Source organism: Mchenga conophoros, linkage group LG23 (genome assembly GCF_057382185.1).
Source record: "Mchenga conophoros isolate Kocher_MC1m ecotype Shallow Benthic linkage group LG23, M_conophoros_male_GT1.1, whole genome shotgun sequence".
Classification (NCBI taxonomy): Eukaryota; Metazoa; Chordata; class Actinopteri; order Cichliformes; family Cichlidae; genus Mchenga; species Mchenga conophoros.
The window spans coordinates 21,458,705-21,475,058 of NC_140547.1; the positions used below are offsets into that span (position 1 = coordinate 21,458,705).

Sequence of the window (16,354 nt, forward strand, 5' to 3'; positions counted from 1 at the left end):
AGCTGCTGGTCATGATATGTGTTTGTATATGTGGTGAGAGGGAAACATGAAGATGAAACCAGGAGATGTCCTTACTGAATCATCAGCGCTGAACAGGTGATGGAGAAACAGGTTTACCTTTTAGGTGACATGAATGAGTTGAAGGGAAGTTATGAACTGTTTCTGAGAGAAAAATAACACCAGGATCCTTTTTCTACGTAGCTGACGGCTGGTAACTGTGCAGGGGCGGGTCTAGCAAAGTTTTGTCGGGGGCCAGGTAGGACATTAACAGGGAAAGGGGGGCACAAAGAAATATTTTTCTTTGTTATGTCATTTAAAAACTTTGAATAAATAATTATCTGAATCTTACAACAAAAGTGGTCACCTGATTAAATGTATAGAAATCCATTATTGCATATAGTAACTAATAAGTCTAATATACACCCTAGTAAGCTATAGTATTTTTTCCTTTGGGAAGACACCATCTGTGTAGTCTGTAATTCTGTTGAAGAAAGATGTTGAATCTATTTAATTATTGTAGAAAAATAATTGATTTCTGTGCATTTGTTTTACACATGCATTAAATTAAAGGTGATTATTAAGGGCGGACGTTGGTTCCCTAATATTTTTGCTGGGAGTTGGCAACCCTATTAGTTAGGTAGGTAAGTACTCTATAAAAAGCCAGAATAGGGAGGATGGTGTAGGTTTAAATTTATTAGATTGATCAGTGTTGCTGAACTATAAAATGTTTTGGGTGCAGTGTATTTTTTGCATACAGGTATAACAGAATAGCTTCAGTCTCTTGTTTTTTAAAACTTGAGTATAAACTTATACAAAATGCAGCAAGATATTTATTAAAAAAAAACAGTTTTATTCATTACAAAATGCGCTATATCAGATTCATAACGGTATCGGCAGATATCCAAATTTATGATATCGGAATCGGTATCGTGCCATCTCTAGTTAAAACACATTCTTCCAGCAGAGAACTTATCAAGTTTATTAAAATCATGCTGTAAATAAAAATGTGCTGCTTCCAGATTATTTTAAACCCAAACATAAAATCACCAGGTCAGGAGCAGCATCAGTTACCATGGTGAGCTTTGACTCAACTGTTTATTAATCAGATCATTACTTTATTGGATTAACTGATCCATTAAGAGTAAAACAAATGAAAATGCTGCCTTAAAATGTCCAAACAGAGGAATAACTTTCAGTTCAGACTGATAATAAAGACAAAACTGTAACGACAAAGAATTATTCATGTCCTTTGATGCGCGGATTGGCCAGCGTTCAGCCTAAACACTCTACAAATCTACTGATGTTTTCCTGCTGTGTCTTCTCAGTTTTATGGTTCCTATATCTGGATCTATGTAGAATAACGGCAGTTTGCAGGGCAGACATTTTTTCTAATACTTTTATGAGTGCATAAAATACAAATAAAGAAAAGGAGGAATAAACTTAAAATTAACACCAGCCACAAAATGCTAATCAGAGGCAATGAAGTCAAGTTTACAGCTGCAATTAGGATTGTGCACCACTAGGTGGTAGCAAAGCTCTAGAAAAGCAGACTGTTCAGAGAGAAAGAGAGAGCTTCCTGCTAGGGACTAAAAATAAACCCCTTCAAGTAGAGTTTTAAACAATACAAAGATTTGGTGTCTATACAGAGGCTAGTGTGTGTGTGTGTGTGTGTGTGTGTGTGTGTGTGTGTGTGTGTGTGTGTGTGTGTGTGTGTGTGTGTGTGTAGTACCTTGTGTGCCGACAAGCACCAGCGGCAGGTCAGCGGTGTTCCTGTAGTTGGCGAGGCGGCTGAAGTAGTGATAAACAGTCTGAAAGCTGATCTCGTCCTCCAGACTGAAGACAAAGATGACTGCGTCCACCCATAACGCAAACTGCACACACACACACATACACACACAAACAAGGTTGTAAATCCAAACTTTATTTAAAGCATAAAATCATTATTTCTCACAAATATCAGCCTAACAAAAATGCCGGGCTCTCTGGGCTCACAGTGTTCTCACAGTCCAGTCAGAAGGAGGTGCAGTACCCACCTGTGCTTCCGGGGGGCCTCCTTCATCTCTGATGAGCAGCAGGTGACTCTGACCGTCCACTACAATCTCCTTCTTAAAGCGCCCGCCTGCAGAAAAGACACACAGGTTACTAACAGCGATGCCAGCGGTGGGAGGAGGTCTGATCTACAGGGAGGTGGAGCCGATCATCGATTGATCCGGCTGATCGAGTGTGAGATGATGAACGCTACACAGGAGGGAGGTGATTGGACAGGAAAGTAAACTAATACATATGGGGGGATGACGGAGATAACCAGCAGCTGAGAGCGAAAAACACTAAGGGTTAAAAAAACAAAAAAAAACAAAAAAAAACACAAAACGGGGTAAGCCATCTTTTATGTACAGTCTGTGGCTGTGACCACATTTAAGCAATACGGAAGCCTCTCAGTGCCTTACACTGCTCTAAAAACCAGCTTCAAACAGGGTCAAAAATCCAGGGGGGCAGAAGGAGGAGCTTCCTGCTCCCACCTGATGTTCTGCTGTAACAGGTGCCTGCAGATGACTGAGGACCTGGAACATCTCATCAGGAGCACTGATGATCCGACAGCTTCTGCCTCTTTCTACCGTGAACTCGTGCATTTTGTTGTGCTCTGACCGTTCATCTCCGAGCTTGCTGTTGCTTTAAGAAACTCCACTCTGACACAAATATAAACAGCAGTGTGGCAAGTCACTGTGGGAACGAGCGTCTCTTCCTCAGCATTTACAGGAAGTCACCGGTGTTATTTCGGGCTCTCTCTCTCTCTCTCTCTCAGCTGGATCAGCTGATCTTGGGATGGCGTGGCCGAGCTAGCGCAGCTGCAGTAATAACACAGTAGATGTTTAGAGAGCGGCGAGCACAGGAAGTGGACATGTTTCCATCACTTGCCCTTTTCTTTACCCTGACGTTAAATATTTGCGTCAAGAGGAGCTGATTTTTGTGAGAGGGGCTGCCTTTCACAATAAAAGCCCTCAAAGCTTCTGAGGAGTGCATCAGCACAACTTATGACAGTGGATGTCGATCTTTTATTTACAGTGTGTGTGTCTGTGGTCATTCTGCGATGAGTCCAGCTTGATAAACTGATTAATACCTTTAACATGTAACTAATGTCTTCACTGATCAATACAGCCATCTAGTCATCTTACTTCTGCACCATTATAGGAACAAACGTACGAAACAGGATCATAAACACAGCTGACTGATCCCCACATGCAATTAAAGTCTCCAGTGTTACGATTTTCTCTTTAATCGGTTAATAGAATCACTTATTGATTCTTTAAAGACAAATAAAAAGTCATAAGTTCATCCTTTGGAGTTTAAACAGGCAGAAAAAGGAAAGTGAACACGGATTTATTACTAAACATGAAAAATGGTTCACTAGTGATCTGAAATTAATCTAAGATCGTTCACCTTTTTTGATCAAGATGGAAGAAAATCAGTGAAGCAGGTGAACATGATGAGGATGGAGACGAGAAAAAATATGATTAGATAATGAGGGGGCGGAGCTACACATTCAGTCGCAGCAGCCAATCGAGTTCAGCTTCAGGTTCAGCAGCTGGAAGCATTAAATAATCCAGATGTTTCAAATCTGACTTGATGAAATTATTTGTACAAACATGTAAAAAAACAAAAAACAAAAATGAAAGATGAAGCAGTTAAATCCCTGGAGACGTGCAGCGTGATGTTTGGCAGTTGTTTGATGACGCGGAGATGAGACGCGGTGCTGAACCCGAGCTGATCTCAACGTGCTGCTGTCTGAACCAATGAGGCGATGGATCGAAGGATAGAGGGATGGACAGGTGAAGGAGAGAGGAAGGATAGTTACCTGCATCCACGTCAGCTATTGTACAAGATCAGCCCCGAAGGAAGAAAGAGAGGAAACAAAAAGCAAAACAACAGCCACAGTTAATGCATGCACAGTCCAATCAGGAGACAGCGAGGAAGGTGTTTGAGAGAGGTTCAAAGAGAGGACACGAGAGAGAAGAAGAAGTAGAAAGAGCAGTAAAGAACAGTACACAGTTTCATTTGCAGTCAGCTGGAGGTCAAAGCAGTGAATAAACAAACACGTAAACACGAGAAAAGCTCTGAGAGGAAGAGGAGGACAGAGGTGAGAGGAAGGATGGACCGCTTTCCTTCATGAGTTTGGGTTCATTTATGTCACTGTCACCACCTCGTTACTGCAGATTTATACAAAGACGCTGAGTCATTAGACATTGCTGAGGTCACATTAATCACTTTCAGCAAACTTTGGATTTCTTTGCCATTCTGTAACATGCTGAATGTGTTTTCTCTGTATGAGTAATGATGTGGAAGAGCCAGCGGAGTACAAAGCTTTAACATGCTGCCCCGCCCCAGCATTACACTAAAGATACCTAATGGCAGCAGGAAATCAACCTTAGACTGTTTTCATTATCAACTATGTTTTGGGACCATTTCAGAGTTTTTTCTTTATGTTTTTTCCTAAATGTTTTGCATCTGGACTGTTTCAGATTTACAGTTTACTTAGTTTTCAGTTGTTTGAACTCGACTGTATTTAGAAAGTTTGACTTTCTGAATTGTGGTTTTGGTGGTTTTGGTGAGTAGATTTTTATTTATTTATGTTTTAAATAAATAAATTTTTCTGGCTTGACTTTAAGCTGCTTTTAGACTCATTTAAAAACCGACTTCATTCTACATTTTGATTATGGACTATTCAGGGACATGGTTTGGAAGATTTTGGACTTTAGTCCTCTGATTTGGGTCTGTGTTTGAACTGTTTTAGACTTACTGGGGACTTAGTTTTGTGCTGTTTGAGTTATTTGGAACTTGATTTAAGACTTTGATTTTGGACTGTGGGTTGAAATTATTATTAAAATTAGTTTGAGGCCCTTTAAAACTTGCACTTGGATTTGAAATTTTCTGGGAGGTGGCTTTGCAGCATTTGAACTTGATTTGTGACTTACAATCATCTGGTTTTGAATTGTTTTAGACTTACTGGAGATTTAGATTTGGGCTGTTTCAGTTACTACGGGACTTTATTCAAGACTTTGATTTTGGACTCTTTAAGAACTTGATTGGAATCATTTTGGACTGTTTTAAATTGACTTTGACTTCGTTTTGTTGTAAATTTTGGACATTTTTCAGTTTGGGATTCTGATTTAGTGATCTGGTTTTTGGACTTACTTTTGTGGTGTTTAACCTTGGGACTTGATTCAAGACTGATTTTTAACTCTTTAGGGGTTTGGATGATTCTGAACTGGGTTTTGGTTTGACTTAAACTTAATTCGGGACTTAGTAAGTTTTGGATTCAATTTTGGAATATGTTTAGGACTTCTTGTAAATTTTTTAGGTTCAGATTTGGAAATTTTGGGAGGTGATTTAATCTTTGCCTTGTGTGGTGGCCACCATACTCACCTGTCACTGCTTAGATTCCAGTCGGAGACACTAATCCCGTTTGAGATTGCGTCAAGAAAGTTGCCCAGCATAACAATCTGCCAAATTAAACATGCAGAGCGACCCACTGTGGTGACCCCTTGTGGCAAGAGAAAAGTTTTTATGGGCAGGATTAAATCTGAGGTTTTTAAATACACGTGTGTCTTCTATGACTCCTTGATGCTGAGACTCTGTTGACTTCTTGTAGCCGCAGATTGTTTTTCGTGACTGGATGTTCAGAGCTGTACTCCTGCTCCTTCTGGTACGATCACTGAAGAATAAATAATAATGAACTAAACTTTTGGGGTGTCACCTTCTTTTCTGACAAATCGCAGACTGAACCAAAGCTTGCCTCTCCACATGTCTGTGTAAACCTGACAAAAATAATAATAGAGTAATAAAATAAAACTTAATGACTGTTCTGGAAAGATTGGACTGGAGACTTTGTTGATGCCTCCCAGCGTTTCTTTTTCCGTTAAAGCCACGAGAACAATAGAATCTGTGAATGATGTTTGGCTGCTTGTGAGAGCGGCAGCTCCTCAAACCACAGTCAGCAGCATTAGTTTGGTGGCTGTGGGTGATTTCCCAACCATAGCTCCCCTCTCTCTCCCTGTTGTAATGGATCCCATGTGCTGCTGTACAAACAGTCTCAGTCGGACTTTTTCTCAGACTATCAGTGCTGCTTCTGCAGGATTTCACTCTCCGCAAAGTGTCAGAGTCTTTAGAAATAGAAATAAATCTGGGCATTTCTGACAGTCCTTAAACGCACCACAGAGGTAAATCTGGGCAACCTGCATGTTTTTGAGTCAGCGATGAAGCTTTTTTTCCCTCTGCAGCAGCGAGGCTCCAGCCTGCAGCCTCAGAATAGTTCTGGTCGGTGGCTTCATGGCGCTGCGGTCGCCTCGCCGCTCGCAAGCCACCAACTCCGCTCCCAATCAATCGCCATGGGAATCCAGGCAGCCGGCGTATTTTTAGATCCGAGGAATTTCAAAACAGCTTTCCCCCTTGGGCTGCTTTTATTTCTCTGTGGTTATGCAACGATTTCAGAAAAGCTTTTTATCTCCTTTTTTTTATTTAATTGGACTTGAATCGCCGCTTCCTCGACGGGCAGTGGTGCCAAGTAATTCGATAAGAGATAAGGGGGAGCCGTTGTTTGAATGTGGTATGTGGACCTGCTCGAAAAGCCGTGTCGTGTTGCTTTTGGCAGCGCTGCAGTGTAATTAAGGCGGGAGGCCGCCGGGCATTTAGCAGCACGACACTGAGGAGAACGTCACCACCGTGGAAGACTTTCTCATGTTTTAGCGTGAAGTTATCTGCTCTGGGATTCCCCATCGCCACCAACTCTCTTCCCAGCTGTCTTTGCTCTGCTTGTAGTTTTTTTCTTTTTTGTGCTTTAATGTAGTCCCTGGGGTCCCCTCTTATCAGCTGACCTTTGATCGACCTCTCTGCAGGCGTATTAAATTAAAAAAAATAAACCTCCTCCTCTTCCTGCCTCCCACACTTCGAAGTCTCTCCGCAGAGGGACCAGCAGCTAAAATTGGTCTGCGGGCTGATTTCGGGGTGGGTCCCCACATAACAACATAACAAAAGCAGCAAAGGTTTCTTCTCAAATAAACCATGTTTGATGGTTTTCAAGGCTTTAAATACACAAAGAGGTCGGCAGGGGGTAATTAGCTGCAGCTCCACAGCGGACCCTCAAAAGTAGCCAAAGTACTTCTTTGACTCTGTTCCGTCTGAAGACTTCTGGCTGCAGCATTTTTAATTAGACTGAAAAATTCAAAACGTTCTGCAGAGGTTTTAAAGTAACGGAGTTTCATCTGGTCAGCCAACTTAAAGCTTTTAATGTGAAAGGACAGCAAAAAGAAGGGTATTGAGCACTAACGCAACTAAAACCAAAAACAAGGAAATAGTGAAGAAAATAAAACTTTCTTTAAAAATATGTTAACGTTACTGAGCATAGACACGAGTTTTGAAAATATTTATTGAAATATATTAGACTGATTTTTACTGCTTTTAGACTTTGTTTTGGGGTGTTCGGGACTTATTTTGGGTTCATTAAATTGGACCATGTAAGAACTGATTTCAGACGGAGTTTGGTCATCATTTTAGACGTTTTTAGAGTAATTTGATATTGATATTTGATATACAAATTGATGTCAACGAATTTGGGCCTAATTGTAGACTTGTGTTTGGATTGTGGTTCTGACCTGATTTTTGCCATTTTTTGTTAATTTTGGAAAATGGTTTTGGACTAAAATGTACAGTGAAAAGATTAAGAACAAAAAACCCAAAAAACATTTACAACAATAAAACGTTCAGGCAATCATGGTAAGTAAAAGCAACAAAGAAGAAATTAAACAATAAAAGATCTTGTTTTAAATTCTTTTGTGTTTGTTTGGGGACTTTATGGACCTGGTCTGGGTTATTTAGAGTTTATTTTGGACTTTAATTTATATATTTACTAGTTTTAGACTGTTTTCAGACTTGATTTGAAGCTGTTATAAACTTTTGATTTTGATTTAACTATTGGATTTTCATCCTTTGCATATTCTTCTTTTAGCTCTTTTAAAAACTTTTTAAAAACTTGGTGTCAGGCTTCATAAATATATATTTTTAGTTATGCACGAAGGACCAAAACTGCCAAAATTAAAAAAGAAATAAAAAACACTGATGATAAAAATAAATAACTTGCAAAATAAATATAAAGATGAGTAAACATAAAAGCAGCTGCAAGATGAATTTAAAAGTTCTAAACGTAATGACGTACTTATGTATAAATAAAGACAGATAAATTTAAAAAAAAAAAGGAAAACAGAAAAAAATAATACATAAGAAAAAAAAACATTTATGTCTCATGTGAAAGACGGCAATCATTTTTAATATTTTTATAGGTGCATTTAATGGCATAATTTGTGTTATTGGCTTGCTTATTTTGGCAAGTTTGGTCCTCCATACATGCCATTGATTTCTTTATACAGGCAGAGGTATCGCCCCTGTTAGTTATCAGAAAGATGCAGTTTTTTTGTTGTTTTTTTCTGAGGGAATAAAGAAGCTTTTTTGCTTCAACTAAACAACTCGAGCTTAAAGCTCCTCACCAGTGGTTTGAACTGTGAGTTCGGTGCACCACCTCTCTGGACAGTAGAAGGATGAATGAATGAAAAGTAAAAGCGCTGCAGCGTCTGTCGGTGTGATTGATAAAGGAAAGTGAGCAGAAAGTGCCTTGGCTGTGCGTGCAGGATCCCTGAGAGGAAACAGCTCATGTGCTGAAATATTAAAGCGGGTTTCGTAAAGTGGGTCTGTGCCTGAGGACCCTGCCGTCCTGTACAGTAACAGTGTGTGTGTGGGCAGCTTTAATATTACATGAGGAATATGGCCGTCCCTGCAGGGCGTGTGAGTTGAGACACCGGAGGAAAGTAGGGCTTCATCTTTTCTCTGAGACAAAAAGTCATCTTTAAAGTTTCATAAGTGATTCTGGGTCAGCCAGCAGAGAAGTTTAACCTTTTGGGTGTTCACTGTTTCTCAGATATTAAGCAACTGAGCGCGATGTTATGCTTAAATCACTTCTTCTTCACTTTTTAAATCCACGCTCACGCCCCAAAGAGGTCAAATTTGTTGGTTTTTCAGTAAGCAGAACAAATATCTAATAAAAGTTTGACTTTTTAATGTCACTTTCTGCTGTTTTCATCTCACTCAGTATTCATTTTCAGTCACTCATTGCTTATATTGATATATTTTCCCTCTAACAGGCTGACAGATCAGCATTAAACCAGCAGATCTGATCATTTAAAGCCTCCTGCGGTGATTCAGCTCCATCTCAAACTCTACAAATGTTTATTTGAACCCAAAAAAAACCACTTCAGCTTTCTCCCAAAAGTGGAGTGAAATCTCTTTTTAATGCGACTTGGAAAGCTTCTGAGCCTGACTGAGGAGCTTTTTTCGCTCTGCTGGTTAGGCTTGTGCTGTAAGGAGGTCGTTAAATGACGTTTAATCCGCTCATTATTTTCTCCTCTGTGTTTTAGACTGATTCAGTCTGAGAAGGCGGACGACTGCTCTGCCATTTTATTAGAAGAAGAAGAAGAAGAAATAGCTGGTCCAGCCAAACAAAGACAGACATGCTATGATGTTCTTACCCTCTGGTGACTCCTCCTGGACATACGTTCCCGTCAGGTATCTGTGGACCAGCGCTGACTTACCACTGGCCAGATTACCCACAATGCCCTGAGGGGGAGACAGAAGGGAAGTTAGCATCTCCTAAAACATTCAGCAGACTGTAATCACTCCATCAACAGGAACTCATACTGGTTTTAAAAGTTTTCTAGTGTTGCTGGTGAAGATGATATAATTCAAGCACATGGAGCTGTTACTGCTTCTGTGAGTGGACAAACAAATGCTTCAGCAGAAATGAAATATGAATCATAGTTACTCGCAATTTTTTTATTTGTTAGGCCCATAATAATCTCAACTTAAATTTTAGTTAAATGAAAATATTGATATTTTACTCTTAAAATATTTATACATTATGTGAATATTTAACTTTTATCTTGAAATTTTAATATTGTGCTATAAAAGCTTTTTTTTTTAGTCCCCAAGTTATATCATAATTTTGACATTTTAGACATAAAATGTAATATTTTACTTTTATCTCTGAGCTTAATATTTTGGTCTTATAGTTTTTATACTTAACGTAAATATTTGACTTTATTTTAACATTTTGCTTTTAAAGTTTGCTTCTCATGGTTGTGATGTATTGTTTTAATTTTGATGTTATAATCTCACAACTTTGACATTTTACTTTCATAATTTTGACATGACCTCATAGTTAATCTCATCTAATCATTTTTACTTTTGAATTACATTTTCAACATGTTTTTAAACTTTTATCTCAAAACATTTAACTTATGAAATTTTAATCTCACAATTTTAACATCTATCATTTATTTTATTTTATTTTATTTAATCTTCAAAGTTAAAATAATCAAAATTGTACATCTGTTTGGTTATCTTCGTGTATTCACTTCTTGTAGTGTCCTAAAGCCTGCAAGTCAGGAATCGTGAGACAGAAGTCCAGGTTGGGTTTTTAGAAGTAACTAAATCTTCAAAATAAAATACTTAGAGCACCTTTACATTGAGTTGCTCCCCTGAACAGCAGCCAATCTCGACATTTAAAAAATAAATCTCTTTAATGTTTCTGTTTGTTGTTTGTTTGTTGGGATTTTTGTTAAGTTTTGGCAGGAAATGATCTCCATAGTGGTATGCCATCCCGCTGAAGCTTGACTCTTGGACAGGTGACCCCCTCCCCTTTAACGCTCTGAACTCACCACTTTGAGCTCGGGCACCGCCCGACTCAGCGTCCACTCCTGACTGTTTACAAACGCATCTGGAAGACACAAAGAAAGGAAAAACACACATTATTAAACTGTGAGGAACATGTGATGCCTTCAGGGAAAAAATGGAATTAAAAATGCCTGATGGAGTAACGAGGCAGCCAATCAGCTCCTCCTCAGTGGTGTCAAGGGTGACAAAGAGGAAGAAGAGGCTTGTTAAGGGTGACAAAGAGGAAGAAGAGGCTTGTTAAAGCTGACAGACGACCAACACCAGGCCAAAAGTCACAGCAGACTGAACACGATAACAGGACACGATCAGAAATACCGTCATGGTACAGAAGAACCATGAAGAACCACAGCTGAGAAAATACAAAGGTTAAAAGCAACCAAAAAATAACACTATATAAAAACGTACAAGTCCATTAAGAGGGAGATCAACTTACATTAATCTATATGTTCTTTAAGCACTTTAATCTTAGAATCAATCAATCAAATGTTAGAATCAGGAAATAAAGACAAAATCAGTAGATGAGAAAATATTTGTATTCTAAATTCTTCTAAAGGTTCCCCACAAATTAACTCCTGCAACCATCTGAGGTGCCGAGTGTCAGAGGTCATGGGAAATGAGGAGGGCGGAGGCCAAATGATGTCAAACCACACACACACACTTGCACTGTGTGTGTGTGTGTGTGTGTGTGTGTGTGTGTGTGTGTGTGTGTGTGTGTTATTGGAGTGCGATAATGTTGGTATTATCAGGGAGGTCGTTTCCACTCACACTGCAGAGACGGCTCTCTAACAAAAACACTCTGTGGTTTTAAAAACACACACACACTTCAAACAGGACAAAACACCAGCAGTGAGAAAACACAGGCCCGTGGACCAAATCTGGGCCCTCCTACTGAAAGAATGTGGCCTCTTACAGAGAGCTGGGTTTGTTTGTTTTCTACAGTCAGCTAAAAACCGTACAGTAAAGGTACTCTAACACACCTTTAAAGTATTCAATATGGAGCTGTAGTTCTTTAAGTTCTGTTATCAAGTAAATAGAAAATGTTTCAAAGCCTCAAACAAACTTTACTGGATAAGATACAACAAATAAAATCAAAATATTTAAAGTCACATTTCAACTCATATTGAAATCACAAAATTGGGACATTTTAATTTCATCTATATTGAAACTTAGTCATAATTGGCATTTCAATCTAAAAATATTTCTATTTATACAACTTAATTTCAATACTTTGACATTAACATGTCTGTGGTCACATATGGGGAATCTCTTCAGTCTGCATAGAGATGTGCGACCTTTAACCTCTGAGTTTATCATTAAAGAAGCTGTATTTCAGTAACTGCTGATGAACGCCTTTCATAAAAAAGAAAACGTGAGGCGTCCAGATGTTTTCTGTAGCCGTCATCCCACCGCAGGCTCCTTTAAAACTGCTGGACTCTGAGACACCTCGGGCTTGCCGTTAAGTAGGCCAGTGGGCCAGAGCCACTTAGAGCCTCCAGCCCCTCTTTACTAATTCATCTGCAGCAATCTGTGTCAGCCTGCAGACCCTCAGACTACACAGTACTGACAGGAAGTGCTAAAAGCCCCATGAAACACTGGTTTTCTAACGCATTGATACCTGAGACTCACACTGACAGTTTTCGTGCAGAGTGTGCGATGCTCCCTATGGAGGAAAAAGACTGACAGAAAACTAATAAATATCTCAATAAATTTATTTTCTTTTGATTCAGCTGGTTTCTGATGTTTTAATGTAGTTTCTTTTTTACATTTTTGTCTCAATTCTGAATTTTAACCTCCTAGGACCTGGCATCCTCCTAGGCCACCTGGCATCCTCCTAGGGCCTTCAAATCCAGATACAAAGAGGAGTTGAAAAGGGTGCAGAGAGAGCTGAGGGGACTGATAAGGAATGGGAAGGAGAGCTACAGGCAGAAGATGGAGAACCAGCTTCAACAAAACAACGTTGGTGAAGTCTGGAGAGGCCTCAGAACCATCTCGGGCCACAAACAGCAGAACTCTCTGCCTGGGAGGGATGTGAGATGGGCAAATGAACTGAATCATTTCTTCAACAGATTTGATTCAGCCATGAGGCAGTCTGCAACATCGGCTGCAGACTCACCCACCCCCACTGCTGCTGTTCCACCTCAGACACTTCACACCTCCTCTATTCACCCTGCTCACTCCCCCCCACCCCCAACTGTAGCATCCAATACACACTCAACACAAGGCACCAGCCTGTCTCTCTCAACCACCCAGGTTAGGAGGGAACTGAGGAGGATTAATGGCAAGAAGGCAGCGGGTCCAGATGGCATCAGCTCGAGGGTCGTCAGGTCCTGCGCGGACCAACTGTGTGGGGTGATGGAGCACCTCTTCAACCTGAGCCTGAGGTTGGGAAGAGTCCCACAGCTCTGGAAAACCTCCTGTGTTGTACCAGTGCCAAAGACTTCACGCCCCAAGGACCTCAACAGCTACAGGCCGGTGGCTCTGACATCCCACCTGATGAAGACCCTGGAGCGGTTGGTCCTGGCTCAGCTTCGGCGCCTAATAAGCTCATCACTGGACCCACTTCAGTTTGCCTACCAGCCTGGCATTGGAGCGGATGATGCCGTCATTCACCTCCTACATCGTTCCCTCGCTCACCTGGAGACCGCTGGAAGCACTGTGAGAATCATGTTCTTTGATTTCTCCAGTGCCTTCAACACCATTCTTCCCTCGGTTCTAAAGGACAAGCTGATGAACTCTGGAGTGGACCATCACCTCACTACCTGGAATCCTGGACTACCTCACCGACCGACCACAGTATGTGAGGACTCAGGGCTGTGTGTCGGACAGGGTCGTCTGCAGTACGGGGGCCCCACAGGGAACGGTTCTGGCTCCGTTCCTCTTCACCATCTACACTGCAGACTTCTCCCACAATTCCACCCAGTGCTTCCTGCAGAAGTTCTCTGATGACTCTGCAATAGTCGGCCTCATCACTGATGGGGACGACAAGGAGTACAGAGGTCTGACCCAAGACTTTGTGGACTGGTGCCAGCAGAACTACCTCCAGATCAACGCCAGTAAAACCAAGGAACTGGTGGTAGACTTCCGCAGGCACAAGCATTCTCCACTGCAACCACTGAACATCCAAGGTATGGACATTGAGGCTGTGGACAGCTACAGGTACCTTGGTGTTCATCTGAACAATAGACTGGACTGGACTCATAACTCAGACGCCCTCTACAGGAAAGGGCAGAGCAGGCTGTACCTGCTGCGGAGACTCAGGTCGTTTGGGGTGGAGGGCCCACTCCTGAAGACCTTCTATGACTCTGTTGTGGCTTCTGCTATCTTTTATGGCGTGGTCTGCTGGGGCGGCAGCATCTCTGCTGGGGACAGGAAGAGACTGAACAGGGTGATCCGAAGGGCCAGCTCTGTTCTAGGATGCCCTCTGGACCCAGTGGAGGTGGTGAGTGACAGGAGAACGACGGCTAAGCTGTCATCCCTGATGGACAACATCTCCCACCCCATGCAGCAGACTGTGACAGCACTGAGCAGCTCCTTCAGTGGGAGACTGCGGCACCCACGGTGTGGGACGGAGAGATTTCGCAGGTCTTTCCTCCCCACTGCTGTCAGACTCGATAATAAAAACTTTAACTGATCAAGCACACACATCCATACATATGCAATAATACTAAGTGCAATAATCCTTTCTGTCATCGTTGTATTTTTACTCAGTTGTATATAGTATTTGTATTTGTATTCTATTTTTATCTTATTGTATATTTATTTTATTTTATTCTACTGTATATAGTATTTTATTCTATTCTGTACAGTTGTGTACTGTATTTATTCTTATTGTATTCTAATTTTTGCCTCATAACTTTTGCACTGTCCACTTCCTGCTGTGACAAAACAAATTTCCCACGTGTGGGACTAATAAAGGTTATCTTATCTTATCTTATCTTATCCACATATGTGGACAGCACGTTTTCGGTTGTCTAGACCAAAATACTTAATTTTTCTCTACAAGGGCCTGATGTCCACTAACGAGGACATTATACTGCCACTGTTCTAACGAAATTTAAAACTAATGTCCTCATATGTGGATCTCATTTTTCTCAGAAACAAAAATTAGGCAACAAGCAAAAATCTGGTAATTCTTTGTTTTTACATTCATCAGGTCCCAATCATCCCAAATAGCAAAGAAAAATTAAAAATGCATGCCATGATAGAGTTCGGGTGTTAGGAGGTTAATCTCCTCATTTTAGCTTAAAAACCACTGACTTTCCACCACACAGCATCCTGACTGCTCCTCTTTCCTCCCTTTAATGAGCCCAAACTGCTGCTGCCAACATCTCATCTGTCTGGAAACCATCCAGAGAGGAGCGTCTCGATTGGTTGGCGGGCACACAGAGGGGGACATTGTTCACCCACTCAACAAACGGCGGCCTGTGTCGGGGCCGACCCCTCCCTCCCTGCCAGGCAGGATGTTGACCCAGCTGCTTCCTGTTTTCCATCACAGCCCTCCAGTTCCCCTCTGCTGGTTCCCAGTATGATGCACCAGCAAAGCGAGGAGATGGTTAGCGGCTGACGAAGCATCAGCTGGTGGTTGAACTGGGAGGTGAGGCCGGGTTTAAAGGAAGAAATACGACAGCTTCAGGCTGCACTGATCTACCTTTGGAGCTGATTTGGGACTTTTTTTTATGCCTGAGAAGACCACTGACTAACATCTGCACAGTGATGATGCTTTGTCGTGTTTTGTGATGACCGCCCTTAGCTACGATCTGGTATTTTTAGTCTACTTCCAGGCTGCCGAGGGGTCATCACAGAAACAGAAACACAAATGTCGACTGAAAGAATCTGTGCTGCAAGAAGAGGGAAAGTCCAGATGAGATGAAGCGAAAGCATCTGGGAGCGCGTGGGAGGAACACCTGAACTCAATCAATCCGTCAACGTGTCGTATTTACGAGGCTGAGAGGAAGAGGGAGACAGAGGGCCTGTGGGTGGATGATACGACTCCATCACGGCCTGACTACATGAAGGCGGAATCTCCAAAATTAGGTCATGAGTTAGAAACCCAACACACCTCCTTTCCTCCACTACAGCTTCACGCTCAATAAAAGCAAACATCCACTAAGTGATTTATTGTTTACCCACTTAAAGGCAGAGTGAAAGGTTTATACCACCACAGGACACTTTTTTTGTTCTTTTTCTGATGTAGCAAGTCGAAATTCTTGATTTCCAAGACTCTCAAACATTCTGAGATTAGAAAGTTAAAATGATCAGATGAAGGTAGAATCATGAGGTAAAGTAAAAAATCTGAGATTAAATTGTCAAAATTATGAGATGGGTTCATCACTTATTCTGATTACTGATTACAAAGTACTCCAGATTATGGAGTATGAAAGACTTCACTCATTTCAAGACCACACTTTAAAAAGGAAAGCCTTTTAACATGTAATGGTAATGTAATGATGGTAATAGGCCTGGGCTATATCATACCGTTCACGGTAATACTGGTGTAATGTTGGAGAAACAATAAGAAAATGAAATATCGCGATAGAATATGGGTAAAGCGCGCATGCACAGTGCCTTTGTTTTCCTAGGC

At 41.1% G+C, this 16,354-nt stretch overlaps 1 protein-coding gene across 9 annotated transcripts in view; it reads right to left on the reverse strand.

Moving 5' to 3' along the window:
• Positions 1 to 16,354, reverse strand: part of agap1 (ArfGAP with GTPase domain, ankyrin repeat and PH domain 1) — a 188,773-nt gene that overhangs the window by 92,517 nt on the left and 79,902 nt on the right. For 7 of the 9 annotated variants that reach the window (XM_085264875.1, XM_085264876.1, XM_085264874.1 and 4 more), the window contains 5 exons: positions 10,758 to 10,816; positions 9,570 to 9,657; positions 3,854 to 3,868; positions 2,034 to 2,119; positions 1,730 to 1,871 (listed from right to left, as the gene is read on the reverse strand). In XM_085264875.1, coding sequence (XP_085121001.1) covers positions 1,730 to 1,871; positions 2,034 to 2,119; positions 3,854 to 3,868; positions 9,570 to 9,657; positions 10,758 to 10,816 — 390 coding nt within the window. The remainder of the gene's footprint in view (positions 1 to 1,729; positions 1,872 to 2,033; positions 2,120 to 3,853; positions 3,869 to 9,569; positions 9,658 to 10,757; positions 10,817 to 16,354) is intronic. The other 2 variants (XM_085264878.1, XM_085264873.1) reach the window with 1 other exon arrangement.